The sequence below is a fragment of the Pan troglodytes genome, chromosome 12 (genome assembly GCF_028858775.2).
Source record: "Pan troglodytes isolate AG18354 chromosome 12, NHGRI_mPanTro3-v2.0_pri, whole genome shotgun sequence".
NCBI classification, from domain to species: Eukaryota; Metazoa; Chordata; class Mammalia; order Primates; family Hominidae; genus Pan; species Pan troglodytes.
Genome location: NC_072410.2, coordinates 112,427,073 through 112,441,998, shown reverse-complemented (window position 1 = coordinate 112,441,998; position 14,926 = coordinate 112,427,073). Strand labels below are relative to the sequence as shown.

General features: G+C 58.2%; 1 protein-coding gene across 15 annotated transcripts in view; it reads left to right on the top strand.

The window, feature by feature from the left end:
* The window catches only part of HPCAL1 (hippocalcin like 1), a 127,185-nt gene extending 121,118 nt beyond the window's left edge, over window positions 1-6,067 (top strand). For 12 of the 15 annotated variants that reach the window (XM_016942934.3, XM_009441957.4, XM_009441959.4 and 9 more), the window contains 2 exons: window positions 1,435-1,540; window positions 5,174-6,054. In XM_016942934.3, the coding sequence (XP_016798423.1) occupies window positions 1,435-1,540; window positions 5,174-5,271 (204 nt within the window). In that variant the 3' untranslated portion in view covers window positions 5,272-6,054. 15 annotated transcript variants of the gene reach the window in all.
* Window positions 6,068-14,926: the final 8,859 nt, after the last annotated feature.

The window sequence follows — 14,926 nt, the reverse complement described above, 5'->3', positions numbered from 1 at the left end:
ATTAAAAGAGTAGCAGGGCATAGTGGCATGCACCTGTAGTCCAGCTACTTGGGAGGCTGAGATGGGAGGATTGCTTGAGCCCAGGAGTTCAAGGTGACAGTGAGCTGTGATTGCACTGCTGCATTCCAGCCTGGGTGACAGAGTGAGACCTTACCTCCAAAAAGACCAAAAACAAAACAAGAAAAAAATGGAACTCTTCAGAAGGGGTGGTCCCATGGTAGGGAACTTCAGGGATGGGCCTCCAGTAGCGGGTATCAAATCCGTGAACTTCTGCAGCAGCAGTGGCCCGCCTCAGGAGTGAGCGACCCATTTCCCACGTAGATGGTTTTCACACCGTCAGAGTAAATTAACATGGGCTCGGGGAACTCTGGTACTGTCGTCACTTTCTGGCTCTTAGCTTCATGCAGTGGCGGAAGTAAGAATTCTACTCCCCAGGAATCACCCATCCTGTCCTGTGTGTTAACCCTTACCCTTTGCAAATAGGTGTGCCTGTCACTGGCCGCGCAGAGGCTTGGTCAGAACATCGAGGCACTGGTAGAACTGTTCCGAGCAGTGAGGGGCAGCCACTTCTGTCCAAATGGGACAGCCCCCAAGTCCCCAAACCCTGAAGGCCTTCCCCCCACGCCATCGATGGCTCCCTGGCCGGCTGGGTGGTGTTTCTCATGGGACACTTGGTTGCTACCTCTTTCTCAAAATGAGAAAATGGTCTGTTGTCAGGAATGAGAATATCAAGCCACCTTCACGTGGAGTGCTCAGAAAATCCCGCAGCAGTGCCACCACTCCCCACGCATGTCACTCTGCTCAGTGGCCACTCACCAGTCCTATCACCATCTCCTCTGTACACCCACCAGCAGCACAGAGTCACATGCCCCAGGCTGGGCCACTCAGGCAGAGACACGCAGAGAGACCAGTGGCTAGACTGAGCCCTCGGCTGACAGTGCCCTAAACAGGCCATGGAGACCCCAGTGCTGCTGCTTCCTGTCCTGTCGGGGCTGGTGATGGGGCTTTCCCTGTGAGTTTCAGGGGCTCAGTCTCTTTTAAACTGAGGGGCAACAGCCATGCAGTAAAATGCACACAGCTCAGTAGGCAGTGTGGTGAATTTCACACATCTGTGACCACCACTCTCCCTCAGCATTCCCAGCCCCCGACAGGGACACTTAGGCACCTTCCTGGCACTACCCACCCCCAGGCAGAGATACCAGCACCCTCACCACCCTCCCAGTAGAACCCTTCTGCCAGCTGTGCTCTTGAACTTCACATAGACACCCGTGAGGTTCACTAGGGAACATTCTCCCCACTGGGGAAGGGTCCCGAAAGCCACCGGGAGCCCCTGACCTCTCCGAGCCTTGTTGTGGGCTGGGTGGAAGCCCACCCTTGCTGCACCCGCCCAAGCCCCCGGGCCTCTGAGCACACTGTCATTGCCCCCATCCACAGGCCATCTACAAGATGGTGTCGTCTGTGATGAAGATGCCGGAGGACGAGTCCACCCCGGAGAAGCGCACAGACAAGATCTTCAGGCAGATGGACACCAACAATGACGGTAGTGCGGGGTAGGGGCGGGGCTGCATGTGTACGCCACGGTAGGGGCAAAACCATGTGGTTTGGGGCACCCCCTCCCCTCTGCAGCTTCTTGGTCTCCTGAGGGCCACCCCTACCCGCCACCTGCCTGGCGCCTGCCATGCCCAGGGAAAAGCGGGATGCAGTCAGGGACATGCGTGCTGTATCCTGGCTCCTCTGTGCAGCTTTGTGATGCTGGGCATGTTGTGGCCTCTCTGAGCCACTGTCTCCCCACTTATAGAATCAGGCATACCCATATTCCCGTGGGTACAATGTTTAGGGGCAGGGAGGCAAGCATGCTGGTGGCCCTGAACCTGGAGGGGTTGAGATCAAAGGATCCCAGATGTTGGGGTCCTGGGGTGCTGGCCATGCCTCTCTTGCTGCCATCCTGAGAGAAGAAGCTGCCCAGATGGCCCCAGTGTCCAAGGGGAACTGTCAGGATGTACGCTGCCACCTTGTCCACCTACAGCAGCTCTGTGGAGACTCAGCCCCACTGCAGAAGTGCAAGTCTCACGATGGTGGGTGGCAGCAGTGGTGACGGGGCTGTGCCTCGAGTGCCCTCCTATGCATTGGCTGTGAGGTGAGGGGGGCTGTGGGGCCCTCCCATTCTGCTCTTCTTGCCGGCTTTGTCAAGAGCAGCCACAGCACCAGGTTTGCTTTGCTTTTGAGCAATAAAGAAACGCGACCTTAAGAAGAGAAAATACAGGCTGGGCGCGGGGGCTCACGCCTGTAATCCCAGCACTTTGGGAGGCGGAGGCGGGTAGATCACGAGGTCAGGAGATCGAGACCATCCTGGCTAACACGGTGAAACCCCGTCTCTACTAAAAATACAAAAAAATTAGCCAGGCGTGGTGGCGGGTGCCTGTAGTCCCAGCTGCTCGGGAGGCTGAGGCAGGAGAATGGCGTGAACCCGGGAGGCAGAGCTTGCAGTGAGCCGAGATCGCACCACTGCACTCCAGCCTGGGCGATAGAGTGAGACTCCATTTCAAAAAAATAAAGAGGAAATACTCCCTGGGTTGTGCTGGGGATTAAAAGATAAGCTAATGCCCAAGAAGCTGCTCTGCAAAGTCTGGAGTGCAGCCCTCGGGTGAGTTAAGCATGGCCCCAGCGGGAGACGGGATGTGGGGGAGCTGTAAGCAGCAAAGAGCATTCCAGGCAGCCAGGTCACAGTTTCAAAACACACACGCACAGAAAACAAGCCTGCCTGGTGCCTGGCATTGCCTTTGGGCTGATGGGAAATGTGTGTTCCACCCTCCAGCCTAGCAGGGCACCTGCTGCTGCTCTCCTGAGGCTGTCCGCTCCTCGTGGGGATGGTGAATCCGGTCCCATGGGGTTGTGAGGTTTCAGCGAGATGATGCCTTAAAGCTTTTAGCAGGGCTTGCACTCCACAAATAATGGCTGTTGTTCCCAACTCCACAGTGTCCCTGGGGAAGCCACCCATGGTCACTCGATGCCCGAATCTGCCTCCTGGCTTGGCCCTGCCCACCTCTTCAGAGGGCATCTTCTAGGTTGGTTGGGAATTTGGATGGCATGGTCGTTGCTAATGTGCCTGCTGGGATGGAGCACTTCCTCCTGTGAGCCCAGGGGACCCGCCTGTCCCTGGAGCTTGGGGCAAGGAGGGAAGAGTGATACCAGGAAGGTGGGGCTGCAGCCAGGGGCCAGAGTCAGTTCAGGGAGTGGTCCTCGGCCCTCAAAGCTCCTCCGGGGACTGCTCAGGAGTGATGGTGCCCTGGAGTTTGCCCCAACTTCCCTGGCCACCCTGGAAGGTGCCTGGCTGCTCCAGGCCTCTAGGCTGGGCTGATGGGTTTCTCCAGGACACAAGTATCATTAAAGCCACCCTCTCCTCAGCTTGTCAGGCCGCACATGTGGGACAGGCTGTGCTCAGCAACCCCCTCGCCTGCCCTGCCCTCCATCAGGAGGAGCCAGTGGAACCTTCGGAAGCTCCCAGCATCTCAGCAGCGCTCAGAGTCGTCCTGGGGCAGCTCTGGTTCTCCTGACTGGAGGTCCATCTGGGCTGGCCCGCTCTCTCTCGGCCTGAGACAGGAGGGCCTGGGGTCAGGAACTGGAAGTGGGGAGGCTGGGGCCGTGGACTCTGAGGCCCCACACCTAGCCAAGGAGATGACCACACAGCTGGCTGCCCTGAGTGGTCAGAGGTGGAGGGTGGGGAGCCACTCTCTCCATTGGCAGAGGGTCCTGGGGACTGTCTGCTGAGGGCCTGGCTGTCCCTCCCTCTCCCTACCCACCCCTTAGCCCGGGCATTGTTTGGGCTCTCTTGGGGCCAGCAGGCTGCCCAGGCCCCAGAGGCATCAAGTTCGTGCCCTGGAAGAAGCCAGCCTGCCCAAGCCTGGGCCAGAGTCCCATGAGGACAGGTGTCCCTGCCTGCCAGTGGGCTGGAGGGGCTGAATTCCCAGGAGGGCCCTACTGTGCAGGGGCCCTCCGTCCTGGTGCTGGTCTGAGTCCTCAAATGCATCCTCTCAGGCGCCTTTGAGATGGGTGTTCCCATTATCCCACCTTCGAGACGAAGATCCTGAGACCTGGAAACGTTGGTGGCTTGCCATGTGCCAGAGCCGAGAGCCCCTCCTGCATGCCTTCCCCTGTGCTGGGCCTGGCTGCATGCGTCTGTGTTGCCTGCACAGACATTTTGCAGGGTGCCCTAGTGATTCCAGCTGACAGCACAGAGCCTCAAACAGACACATGGAGGGGCTGCCCCAGGACCCAGGCCGCCAGGACGCAGCCAACCTCAAACCTCATCCTTCCCCACCAGCTGGAGCCAGAGGGACCGCCTCCTGCCCTTGAGGCCACGTCTGAACGGGCAGAATCCTTACAGCCTATCCTGCTTGTGGACTAGCAGAGCCAGGGCTATAGTGACCACAGTGTGAGCTCATTGACAGCGGTTATGGGATGGGGAGCGGAGGGTCAGAAAACCTCACCCCACCCAGCTCAGCCGATCAGCCTTACGGAGCCCCGCCCTAGGCCACGAGCCTCCAGAGGCCACTCAGCCCAGTGTGGAGTCACCCAGTCTGTGTCCTGGGAGAGGGAATATGTTGTCACCAGCATTGGATGCGGAGGATGAGGGGGCAGCTGATTCCTTAGCACGACCAATCTTTTTCTAGGTTTTCCTCTCACCGCATGGGGCCAAAACAGTACAGAGCATGAGTTCGGTACCCCAAGCCTGAGCAGCGGGTCTACGCTGATGCCAGGGAGGATCCGGACCGTGCTTCCGGGGGCCCCCAACCAGCATGGCCTTCTCAGCCTGGATTCTGTATGGGTTAGAGGCAAATGCTTCATTTTTCTGCACAGTGTACACGTTCCTTAATAAGCAAAGTGTGGGGTGATTTCTAAAAGGATTTAAATGGCCTTCATCAGCCACGTCCTGCTGAGCTTGCTGGGTAAGCCCTTTGAGGTACCTGATGTATTGCAGGGAGCAGGGAAAGGAAAAAGGATTTTTTTCAGAAATGCCTGTAAAGTGAATGGAGACTAGACACCGTCCAGCTTCAAGAAGGCTCAGGACTTTCAACAAAGGGAGCATCCCTGACCTGAGAGCTGTCCCCATCCTCTCTGGAAGCATAAAGGACAGTGAGCACTGGCTAATCCCATTGTCTCTGGTCCCCTGCAGGCAAACTGTCCTTGGAAGAATTCATCAAAGGTGCCAAGAGCGACCCCTCCATCGTCCGCCTGCTGCAGTGCGACCCCAGCAGTGCCAGTCAGTTCTGAGCGAGCGGCCCCTGGACAGTTGCAGAGAAACACAGGCTTGTCGTGCCGTTTAAGCTTTGCTTGCAAGAGTGGATGCCCCGCAATTGTTCCTGCTCTCCCGGGCCCCGGGCCTGGGGCATGCGTCGCACCTGCCCGGCCCGGTGGCTGCGCCTCCCTCCTCCACCTGACCAACGCGACATTCCTCCCCTCACGCCTGGCCCGGTCCTTTCCAGGGCAACTCCCAGGGATGTGGTGACATGCAGGGTTCAAGTGTTCTTGGTTCCAGGCACCTCCCGGCTCACGGGGAGCTCAGAGGTCCACGCCGAGGAGACCAGGCAGGACCTCCCGAGGCTGCGCCCCGGCCGGCCCATGCGTTTTGTGATCCCAAGTGACTCTGTGGGAAGGGTGGGGACGAGGCGTCGGGAGGGTAGACAGGGAGCCTCTCCCGTGCATGGCTGCCCCCCCGTTCATTTTCTCCACCACAGCCGCTTGCACGTATAGATACTGTGGTCCCCTTTCTTTTAATATATAAATTATGTATGGTGAAGTGGAGTGTATTGTGTAGGTCCCGTATTTAATGCCTCTGACTGCCTTTGAAGCGCAGCCCCCTGTGGCCCGCAGCCCCCTGAGCCTGGCTGTTGTGTGGTATTTATGCTCTCTTTGTCTGCCTGTTTCTAAGGAAATGCATGTGTGCCCTGAGCCGTGATGATCCTCCCATCCGTGTTGTGAGCACAGGCATTTGTGTCTGGTCTGTCCTCCCTGTTGATTGGTCTGGCATTTCCGGTATTAAAATGATAAAATAAATGGCATTTTCTGAGTTTTGCGTCTGCTCGCGGGAGCCCCCATTCCTCAGGCCGTGGCCCCTGCACTCTCCAGGCAAGGTGGGTCTGCTGCGTGCCACCACTGTTGGTAAACCCGGCCCCTCTTACGTCCCTCCAGCTGTCCCCGCGTTTATAAATCTTGCGCAGCCTGTTCTTCAATATCTGCCTAATGCCAAGAAATACTCGTGGAAATAAACGATGAGTGTTCTTGGCAGATCTGACGGTCAGGCTTCTGCCTCCCCCCAGCCCTTCCCTCTCCTTCTCCTTCCACGGTTTCAGGTCGTAGGAAAGCCACATTCCAAGAGAGGACGGGCATAGCCAAGGGTGCAGTCAGGCTGGCCCCAGAGGTGGCAGGCCTGGTTCTCCATCCAGCCTTCGCCGCTGCCGTCAGTGCTTCTGGTCCCAGCAGCAGAAGGCCCAGCTGAAGAAGTGGGGGTTGGTCTCGCCTGCCAAGGGATCCAAAGGCAGCATCGCTGGGGATCCCCAGGCATCAGCTTGTCTTTTTTTTTTTTTTTTTCTTTTTTTAAGAGAGAGTGACTCTCTATGTTGCCCAGGCTGGCCTCAGCCTCCTGGGCTCCAGCAATCCTTTCGCATCAGCCTTCTGAGTAGCTGGGACCTCGGGTGAACAGCACTGCGCCTCCTAATCACAGTCAGCTTTTCACCTCAGGCTTGTCTTCCTGGGGTGCCCACAACTGCTGTTGTGGTTCTGGGCAGTACAGCTGACATGGGAGCATCAAGAGGCAGGGAGAGAAGCCTCTGTCCTCCCACTGAGGGACAGGAAAACCCTCCAGAATCCGCCCACCACCCCGTCCCCACCAGCCCCACATCTCATGGCTGAAACCATGGCCTGTGTTCACAAGATGACCATGTCATGGCCACGGCTGGCTTACGCTGGTCAAGATGGCCCTTGGCCAAGGAGGCATCCGCCTCCCCCAGAGGGCATAGGGTTGGGAAGGGGTGAGTGGAATGGAGGTTCTATTACCAGGACGGGCACTACGGCGTCTGCCCACCTGCCTGCTGCTGTCGGCTCCTCTGTGCCTCAGTGTCTTCACTGTAGGGGATGGGGGGAGCTGGGTGGCTCAAGGTCACATATGCAAAGTGCATGGCTTGTAACCTGCCTCCCAGCAGGCCTTCAGCAACAGCAGCTAATTTGTTGATTTTAGTCATTTTAATATTTTTTAAGACTCCATGTCTCTTTTAATAGAAATGGTGAGTCTGTTTGCCAAGTGCCTTCTGAGTCAATGGCACTGCTAGAGCTATTTCATAGTAAAACTCCGCATGCACCCAGAGCCACCAAGCCTTGATGGGGGAACCAGGTGGGGTGCAGAGATGGAGGCCAGGTGCCCTGGGCAGATCTAGCTTGCTACGAAGAGGCAAGACGGTGCCTTTGGCAACACTGCCTCACCTGGAAGAATAGCCAGTGAATGGCTTGAATTTTATAAACATTTAACTGGGACTGGCAAAGGTTAAATCAAGAGTGCTTGTTGTGGGGAGGGCTCACTTATGATGGGGACAGAGTCCAACAGAAACAGATGGGAGTGACCACTACATTAGTCAGGGTTCTCCAGGAACAGAACTGATAGGAGACATGCATGGATGGGAGGGGTGGGTGGATGGATGGGTGGGTGGGTGGATGGATGGATGGATGGATGGATGGATGAGTGGGTGAGGGGATGGGTGGGTGAATGGATGGGTGGGTGGATGCATAGACAGGTGGATGCATGGATGGGTGGATGGATGGCTGGGTGGATGGGTTGGTGAATGGATGGGTGGGTGGGTGGATGGATAGGTGGATGGGTGGGTGGATGGATGGCTGGGTGGATGGGTGGGTGAATGGATGGGTGGGTGGGTAGATGGATGGATGGGAGGATGGGTGGATGGGTGGGTGGGTGGATGGGTGGGTGGATGGATGGGTGGGTGGGTGGATGGATGGATGGGTGGGTGGGTGAATGGTTGGGTGGGCGGGTGGATGGATGGATGGGTGGATGGGTGGGTGAGTGGTTGGGTGGGTGGGTGGATGCATGGATGGGTTGGGGGGTGGGTGGGTGGATGGATGGATGGATGGGTGAATGGTTGGGTGGGTGGATGGATGCATGGATGGGTTGGGGGGTGGGTGGGTGGATGGATGGATGGATGGATGGGTGAATGGTTGGGTGGGTGGGTGGATGCATGGATGGGTTGGGGGGTGGGTGGCTGGATGGATGGGTGGATGGGTGGGCGGGTGGGTGGATGTATGGATGGATGGATGGGTGGGTGATTGGTTGGATGGGTGGGTGGATGCATGGATGGGTGGGTGGGTGGGTGGATGGATGGATGGATGGATGGATGGATGAATGGGTAGGCGAATGGATGGTTAGATAGAGATATTTATCATAAGGAATTGGCTTATACGTGATTATGGAGGCTGAGAGGTCCCAAGGAGACAAGCAGCCCTGTCCCCTGTAGACAGAGGTCAGCAAGCTGGGGACCCAGGAGAGCTAATGGTGTAGTTCCAGTCTGAATCTTAAGGGAGGAGGAGGCCAATGTCCCAGCTCAAGACTGTGAGGCAAAGAACAAATTCTCAGGCTTTTGTCCTATTCAGGCCTTCAGCTGAGTGGATGAGGATCCCCACACTGGGGAGGGCAATCTGCTTTACCCCACCTGGTTCCCCCATTGGTCACCAGTTCCAATGTCAAATTCATCCAAAAGCACCCTCACGGGCACACCCAAAATAATCAGTTTGCCCAAATGTCTGGGTACCCCATGGCCCAGTCATGTTGACACATAAAATTAACCATTATAACCACCTCTGCTCAGATGTGGAGGAGGTAGATATGGGGATCCTAGTGGACCCTGCCCTACAAGGAGCTCACAGAAGCCAGTATGATTTGTCCAGGAGTCCAGTGCTCTCTGGGAAGGCAGGGAATTGAACCCCAAAGATGGTGTCCCTGTGCCAAGAAGCCCAGCCTATCAGAGGGGGAAAGAACCCAGAAGTGAACCCAAAACTGTCGTCCATGCCACCCACCCAGCAGGAGGCCTCCTCAGTCTCTTCCTTTGTCCGGGATCAGGATCTTTCAGGGCGGGTTGTTAGAAAGTGTCTCGGCTGGGTGCGGTGGCTCACGCCTGTAATCACAGCACTTTGGGAGGCCAAAGCGGGTGGATCATGAGGTCAGGAAATCGAGACCATTCTGGCTAACACGGTGAAACCCCGTCTCTACTAAAAATATAAAAAATTAGCCGGGCGTGGTGGTGGGCGCCGGTAGTCCCAGCTACTCAGGAGGCTGAGGCAGGAGAATGGCGTAAACCCAGAAGTCGGAGGTTGCAGTGAGCCGAGATGGTGCCACTGCACTGTAGCCTGGGTGACAGAGACTCTGTCTCAAAAAAAAAAAAAGAAAGAAAGAAAGAAAGAAAGTGTCTCCATCTGTCCTTCCCTGGTAGTTTGCAGTACTGGCCCTGGGCCTGCCTCCTCTACCTCCAACCCCCTCCTTCTGCAAGCTTCTCTCTTGTCCTGCCTTCTCCTTGCCCCAGGGGATCCCAGACCCTTTGCCATCCTGCACGGGCACTCCAAGTTGTTAAAGTTCCTTGGGAGTTGCATACAAGTGTCCCTTATCCTATAGACAGATAGAAGATCTAATCATGTACCTGCCTAAGCAAGGCTTATGTGGGTGGACTCAACAGAAACTCTGGAAAATGGCTCCGGTGGCTCCATGGTCCCATCCACCAGCTGTCCTGACACTCACTGCATGGTGTCCCATGCTCACTGAGTAAACACAGGGTAATGGGAACAACTCCTGAGACAGGAAAATGTTTAGACTCGAAGGAAGGAAGCCCTGGAGTGTGGAGGGGAGGGTGGCAGTATGGGGTGTTAGTCCCAAGACAGTTCATCTAGTCAGGCCACGATTATCCCCTAGTAGGGCAAGACTGTCACCTTCCTTACTCTGAACCTTAGGCCTTAATTAATACAGCCCCAGGCATTTTCTGCTTGGGTAGACTGGCCTCCCGCGTGGGAACCAGCATTGAGCTAGCAAAACATTAGCTCCCATTTATCAAGGGTTTCCACGTACAGACACTGTTTAAAACTTTAAATGTCTAATTTAACCCTCCCATCAACCCTGCAATGTGGTATCACTACCACATTATACAGATTGATAATGCTGGTTTAAGAGAAGTTAAGTAACTAGCCCGAAATCCTTAGCAAGAGGTGGCAGAATCAGGAATTGAAAGAAGGATCAGCTCCCAAGTCCGAGGTGCATCTTCTCCCGATTCCAGAAAGGTCTTCCAGTAGCTGGGCTGGAGCCGGGTCCATGTTTCCTCGCCAGCGGCCTCCTTCAGGGCCCCTGGTGTCTAGAGAAATGAAGGGGTTTCTCCCTGGGTCCCTGAACAAGACTTAAACTCACTGTATTTGTGGCACCCAGGCCTGACTCCCTCCCCACCCCGTGCCAGGTCACGCCCTAGTGGAGAAGGGGGCGCACCTCCCCACCACTGCCTGAGGGGCGCCCTCCTGAGCGCCTGTTTCTCAGGGCGGGGCACTGGACTCCCAATGGAACCCTCCCCTCCTTGCCGGGCTTAGGCAGGTACGTCATTAGATCTTCTATCTGCCTCTTGAGATCAGGGGTGCGCATGAGCAGGGACCCAAAACGGGGGTCCAGTTAGGATCACAGCCCCCCAAGAGGAGACAGAACCCACAGGACCTTCAGGCTTCTGAGAGGGACCTCGTGGGCCCAGGAAAAGGTATTTAGAAAAACAGGAGTTCGGCCTTGGGTTCATCCGTGACGTGACCTTCCCCCAGCCGCCTTGCCCTGGGCTGGGCGCCGTTGTGAATCAAGCCCACACACCTGGGGAGCTGCCAGCCAGCGGGAGCCTCGGCCGTCGGGGAACAGACTCCGGCTTGGGCAAGCAGCCTGGCAGCCCTGAAAGGAACAAGAGGAAAATGGAGCTGTGGGGCAGGGGCGGGGCTCAGCTCGAGAGGCAAGTGGTCCCGTGCTAGTCCCACCTGTCACCAGCCACCCAGTCCTGCCGCTCTGACCCCGCCACTGCGGCGCAGGGGCCTGGTGCCCGCTGGTCCTGGGCTCCGGCTCCGGGTCGGCAGCGATGTATCCCGGCCCAGAGTGGGGCGGGGTAGGGCAGGGCAGGGCAGGGCCAAGGTCAGTTTCCTTTAAGCTGGGCACGACCTCTCCTTGGCTTGGGGCTCCCTTACTGTGGCCTGGGAAGAGGTCTCAGAGGAGACGGGGTGATGCTGGAGACATGGTGGCGAAGGAGCACTGCGGGCCTGGGCCCCGGGGGGTAGCTGTCTATCCAGCAAACACCTCCCCAGGGCCAGCGTGGGGCATGGCACAGCAGGGCACTGCCGGGGCGCAGGAGCTGCGGGGGCGGGTACAGCCTGCCTGGGGCAGGAGGCTGGGGAGGGTGGGAGGGAGCTCGGGAGGAGGGGTGGCTGAGGCCAGCGGGGGCGGGCGGGGCGGCAGCCCCTGGAGGGCCCCTGGAAGGCCTCAGCTCCTCCGGCTCTTCCCAGCGGGCTGTGGGACTGTACCATGGGGCCCCGACCTGAAGGGGCCACCTGCCTCCTGCAGTTCACGGGAAGGCAGACCCTGGCCCGCCCTGGAGCCACCTGCCCACGGCCTCTTCCAGCTGCAGCCAGGCCCTCCGGGCTCGAGCGGGCTCATCCACTAGGTGTGTGTGTGTGCGTCTGTGTGTTGTGTTGGGTGTGTGTGTGGCTGGGGCATGTGGTCTTAGTGTGTGCTGTGGATGTGTGTGGTGTGTTTGGGTGTGTGGGAATGGTGTGGGGATGGTGTGACTTTGTGTGTGATGTCGAGGTGTGTGGTGTGTTTGCATGTGTGGTGGTGTGTGGGCATGGTGTGACTGTGTGTGTGTGCTGTGGATGTGTGTGGTATGTTTGCGTGTGTGGTGGTGTGTGGGGCATGGTGTGACTGTGTGTGTGTGCTGTGGATGTGGTGTGTTTGTGTGTGTGTGTGGTGGTGTGTGGGGTATGGTGTGACTTTGTGTGATGTGGATGTGTGTGGTGTATTTGCGTGTGTGGTGGTGTGTAAGGGATGGTGTGACTGTGTGTGTGCTGTGGATGTGTGTGGTATGTTTGCGTGTGTGGTGGTGTGTGGGGCATGGTGTAACTATGTGTACATGTGTGTGATGTGGATGCATGTGTGTGTGTGTCATGGTGTGTGGGGCATGGTGTAACTGTGTGTGCTGTGGATGTGTGTGGTGGTGTGTACTGTGCTGTGTGTGTGTGATGTGGATGTGTGTGGTGTGTTTGTGTGTCATGGTGTGTGGGGCATGGTGTAACTGTGTGCTGTGGATGTGTGTGGTGGTGTGTGCTCTGTGTGTGTGGCATTGCGTGTGCTGTGGATGTGTGTGGTGGTGTGTACTGTGCTGTGTTTGTGTGTGTGTGTGTGTGTGTGTGTGTGGAATTGCGTGTGCTGTGGTGGACCCGGGTCCACAGGTGGGTGGCTTCTGGAGTGCCACATGAGGCTGTTGAGTGGCAGCCCTGGCAGCTCATTCCAGGAGGGCCAGGTGGGGTGCCTGGCTCCGTGGCCTGAGAGGCTGGGCCTGGGCTCTGGGCACCCTGCTCCCCTTCCTGGCCCACCTGGGCCCACAGTGGCCTCCCTCCACGCTGAGCTTCCCTGCACCAGGCCTGTCCTAGGCCTCCATGTCCCCTCCTCCAGAGGTCGCCTTCGGTGACCTCATCAAATTACTCTGGTTGTCTCCACCCTGAATCCCTGCGAGGCTGCTCAGGAATGAGTGGGGATGAATGAATGAAGGGAGGGTCAGCAGGTGGCTCTGCTCTGTCTTCACGCACCTGGAACCGCACAAGCTTATGCCCTGGACACACACTGAGACCCAGGCCAAGTCCCAGCTCCACCTCGAATGAGCCGCCTGGCACTGGACAAGCGCTGTGTCTTCACCTGTAAACCATGTGGTCAGGGAACCAGGGGCAGAGGGAGGGGCTGCAGGGCCTTGAGGGGAATGGCAAGGGTCCTCAGGGGCAGGACCTGACCTCCAGGTTCCTGGGGACCTCGGAAGGTGGGGGCCCCAGGGTTAGGGTCAGGCACCCTGGCGGGGATGGCAGAGCATGGGAGCCATGTGTGCGGGTGTCTTGTGGGGTGTGTGTGAGGCTGGGGCATGTGGTCTTAGTGTGCGCTGTGGATGTGTGTGGTGTGTTTGCATGTGTGGTGGTGTGTGGGGGATGGGGAGGGCGTCACAGGCAGCCTCAGGTGGGCTCTGCCTCTGGCTCAGGGACAGGTGCCAGGCACCAGCCCCACAGGAGGGGTGGCGGGGGGAGATCTGCCCTCCGCCCACTCAGTCTATCATGGGGGGTGGTCAGGGGAGGCCGGGTGGGGTCACCAGTTGCTGGTGGGCACAGGGGAGGATTGGGAACACCTCAGAGGGGATTGGGGCCACTTCGGGGACGGGCAGGGGGACAGGCAGGACCAAGGCTGCAGGGCCCCATCAGCTGTACACAGGTCTGGTTCTACAACATGGGGCAGGGGTGCAGGGGCTGGGCTGGGGGCTTCACCTGGGGGGCCTCAGGAAGTGTTTTGGGGGTCAGGGGAGTGGTCTGGTCGGGGACTGGGCTGCCTGGTGCCCCTTCCTCAAAGCCCCCGGGACCCTGGAGTGGCTGAGTCGGGAGCTCTGGATCGAGGCCACGCTCCAGTCTCACAGCCCTGAGGCTGTCAAGGGCCCCCTGTGATAGTCCAGCTGTCAGTGTTTGCCCAGTGGTCGAGTGATCTGACCACCTTTTCCTGGCCCTGACCGCGCTGCCAATGCGGGGTGCTGCTGCCCCCTGGTGTCCATAGCTAGGAGGGCCATCCAGGGCTTGGGTGTGCTGGTTCCAGGTGGGCCTGCTTTCGAGAAAAGCTTTCTGTCCTGGGCGGCATTTGATGACGGAGGAGGATGCTGAGGCCCAGAGGAGCCCCTGACTTATGGTGGGCCAAACGGCACACAAAAGCTGAGGCCAGGCTCCTGGTACCCAGGACCAGAGGCCTTATTGCCAGATAGGAATGCCAGATACAATACAGGGCACCCAGTTACACTTGAATTTCAGATCAACAAGAAGCAATTTTGCAGCTGACATATGTCCCGTGCAGTATCTTATCTTTGTGCTAAATCTGGCAACCCTCCTTGAGAAGCCAGGGAGTGGGGCCTGCACAGCCCTGGGGCGGGTGAGAAGCTGGAAGGGCCAGGCCTTCTGACAGGCACCCCCAGGGCCAGGTGCATGACCCTCCTGGCGGAACCACCCAGGCCCAGACTGACCCTTGCCCAGCAGGGCACCAGGTCTCCTCCCCTGCGGAGCCACCCCCGAGCTGGCCCAGCCTGGAGACCCCCGATCCCCAGCTCACAAGCTCACGGGCCTGAGCTCCACAAGTCACCTGACTGAGCTCCACCTAGGTAACCCCTGGCCAGTGGCAGAGCACGCCTGGTCACAGCCCTCTCCAGCCTGGAGTCAACGCTGCACGTGGATAAAATTCTCCTAACTCCCAACAGCAGCAAGAATTCCGGAGGCGCTTCCACTCTGTGCCCTGCATTCGGGCCTTCACCTATCCTCCCTTGTAGCTGCCCTGCCGTGGGTGGGGGGCACCAGCTCAACCCCCACTCAGAAGGAGGCGGCCGTGGGGACCCCTGTGCCTAGTGAGGCATGGGGCCTGGGTCTGGCTAGTGCCTAGTGAGGTGTGGGGCCTGGGTCCAGCTTCGTCTGTCCAGCTCCAGCCGAAGCTGAAGCCACAGCAGGAATGCAGGGCCAGGTGCCACCCTCTGTGGTATTCCGGAGCCATGGGTGCTCGGGGCTGCCTCTGCCACCCTGGCAGGGAATAGGATTGGCAGAGAGCAGGGGCCGGGAACACGTTGCCCTTGGTGAGAGAAGGATG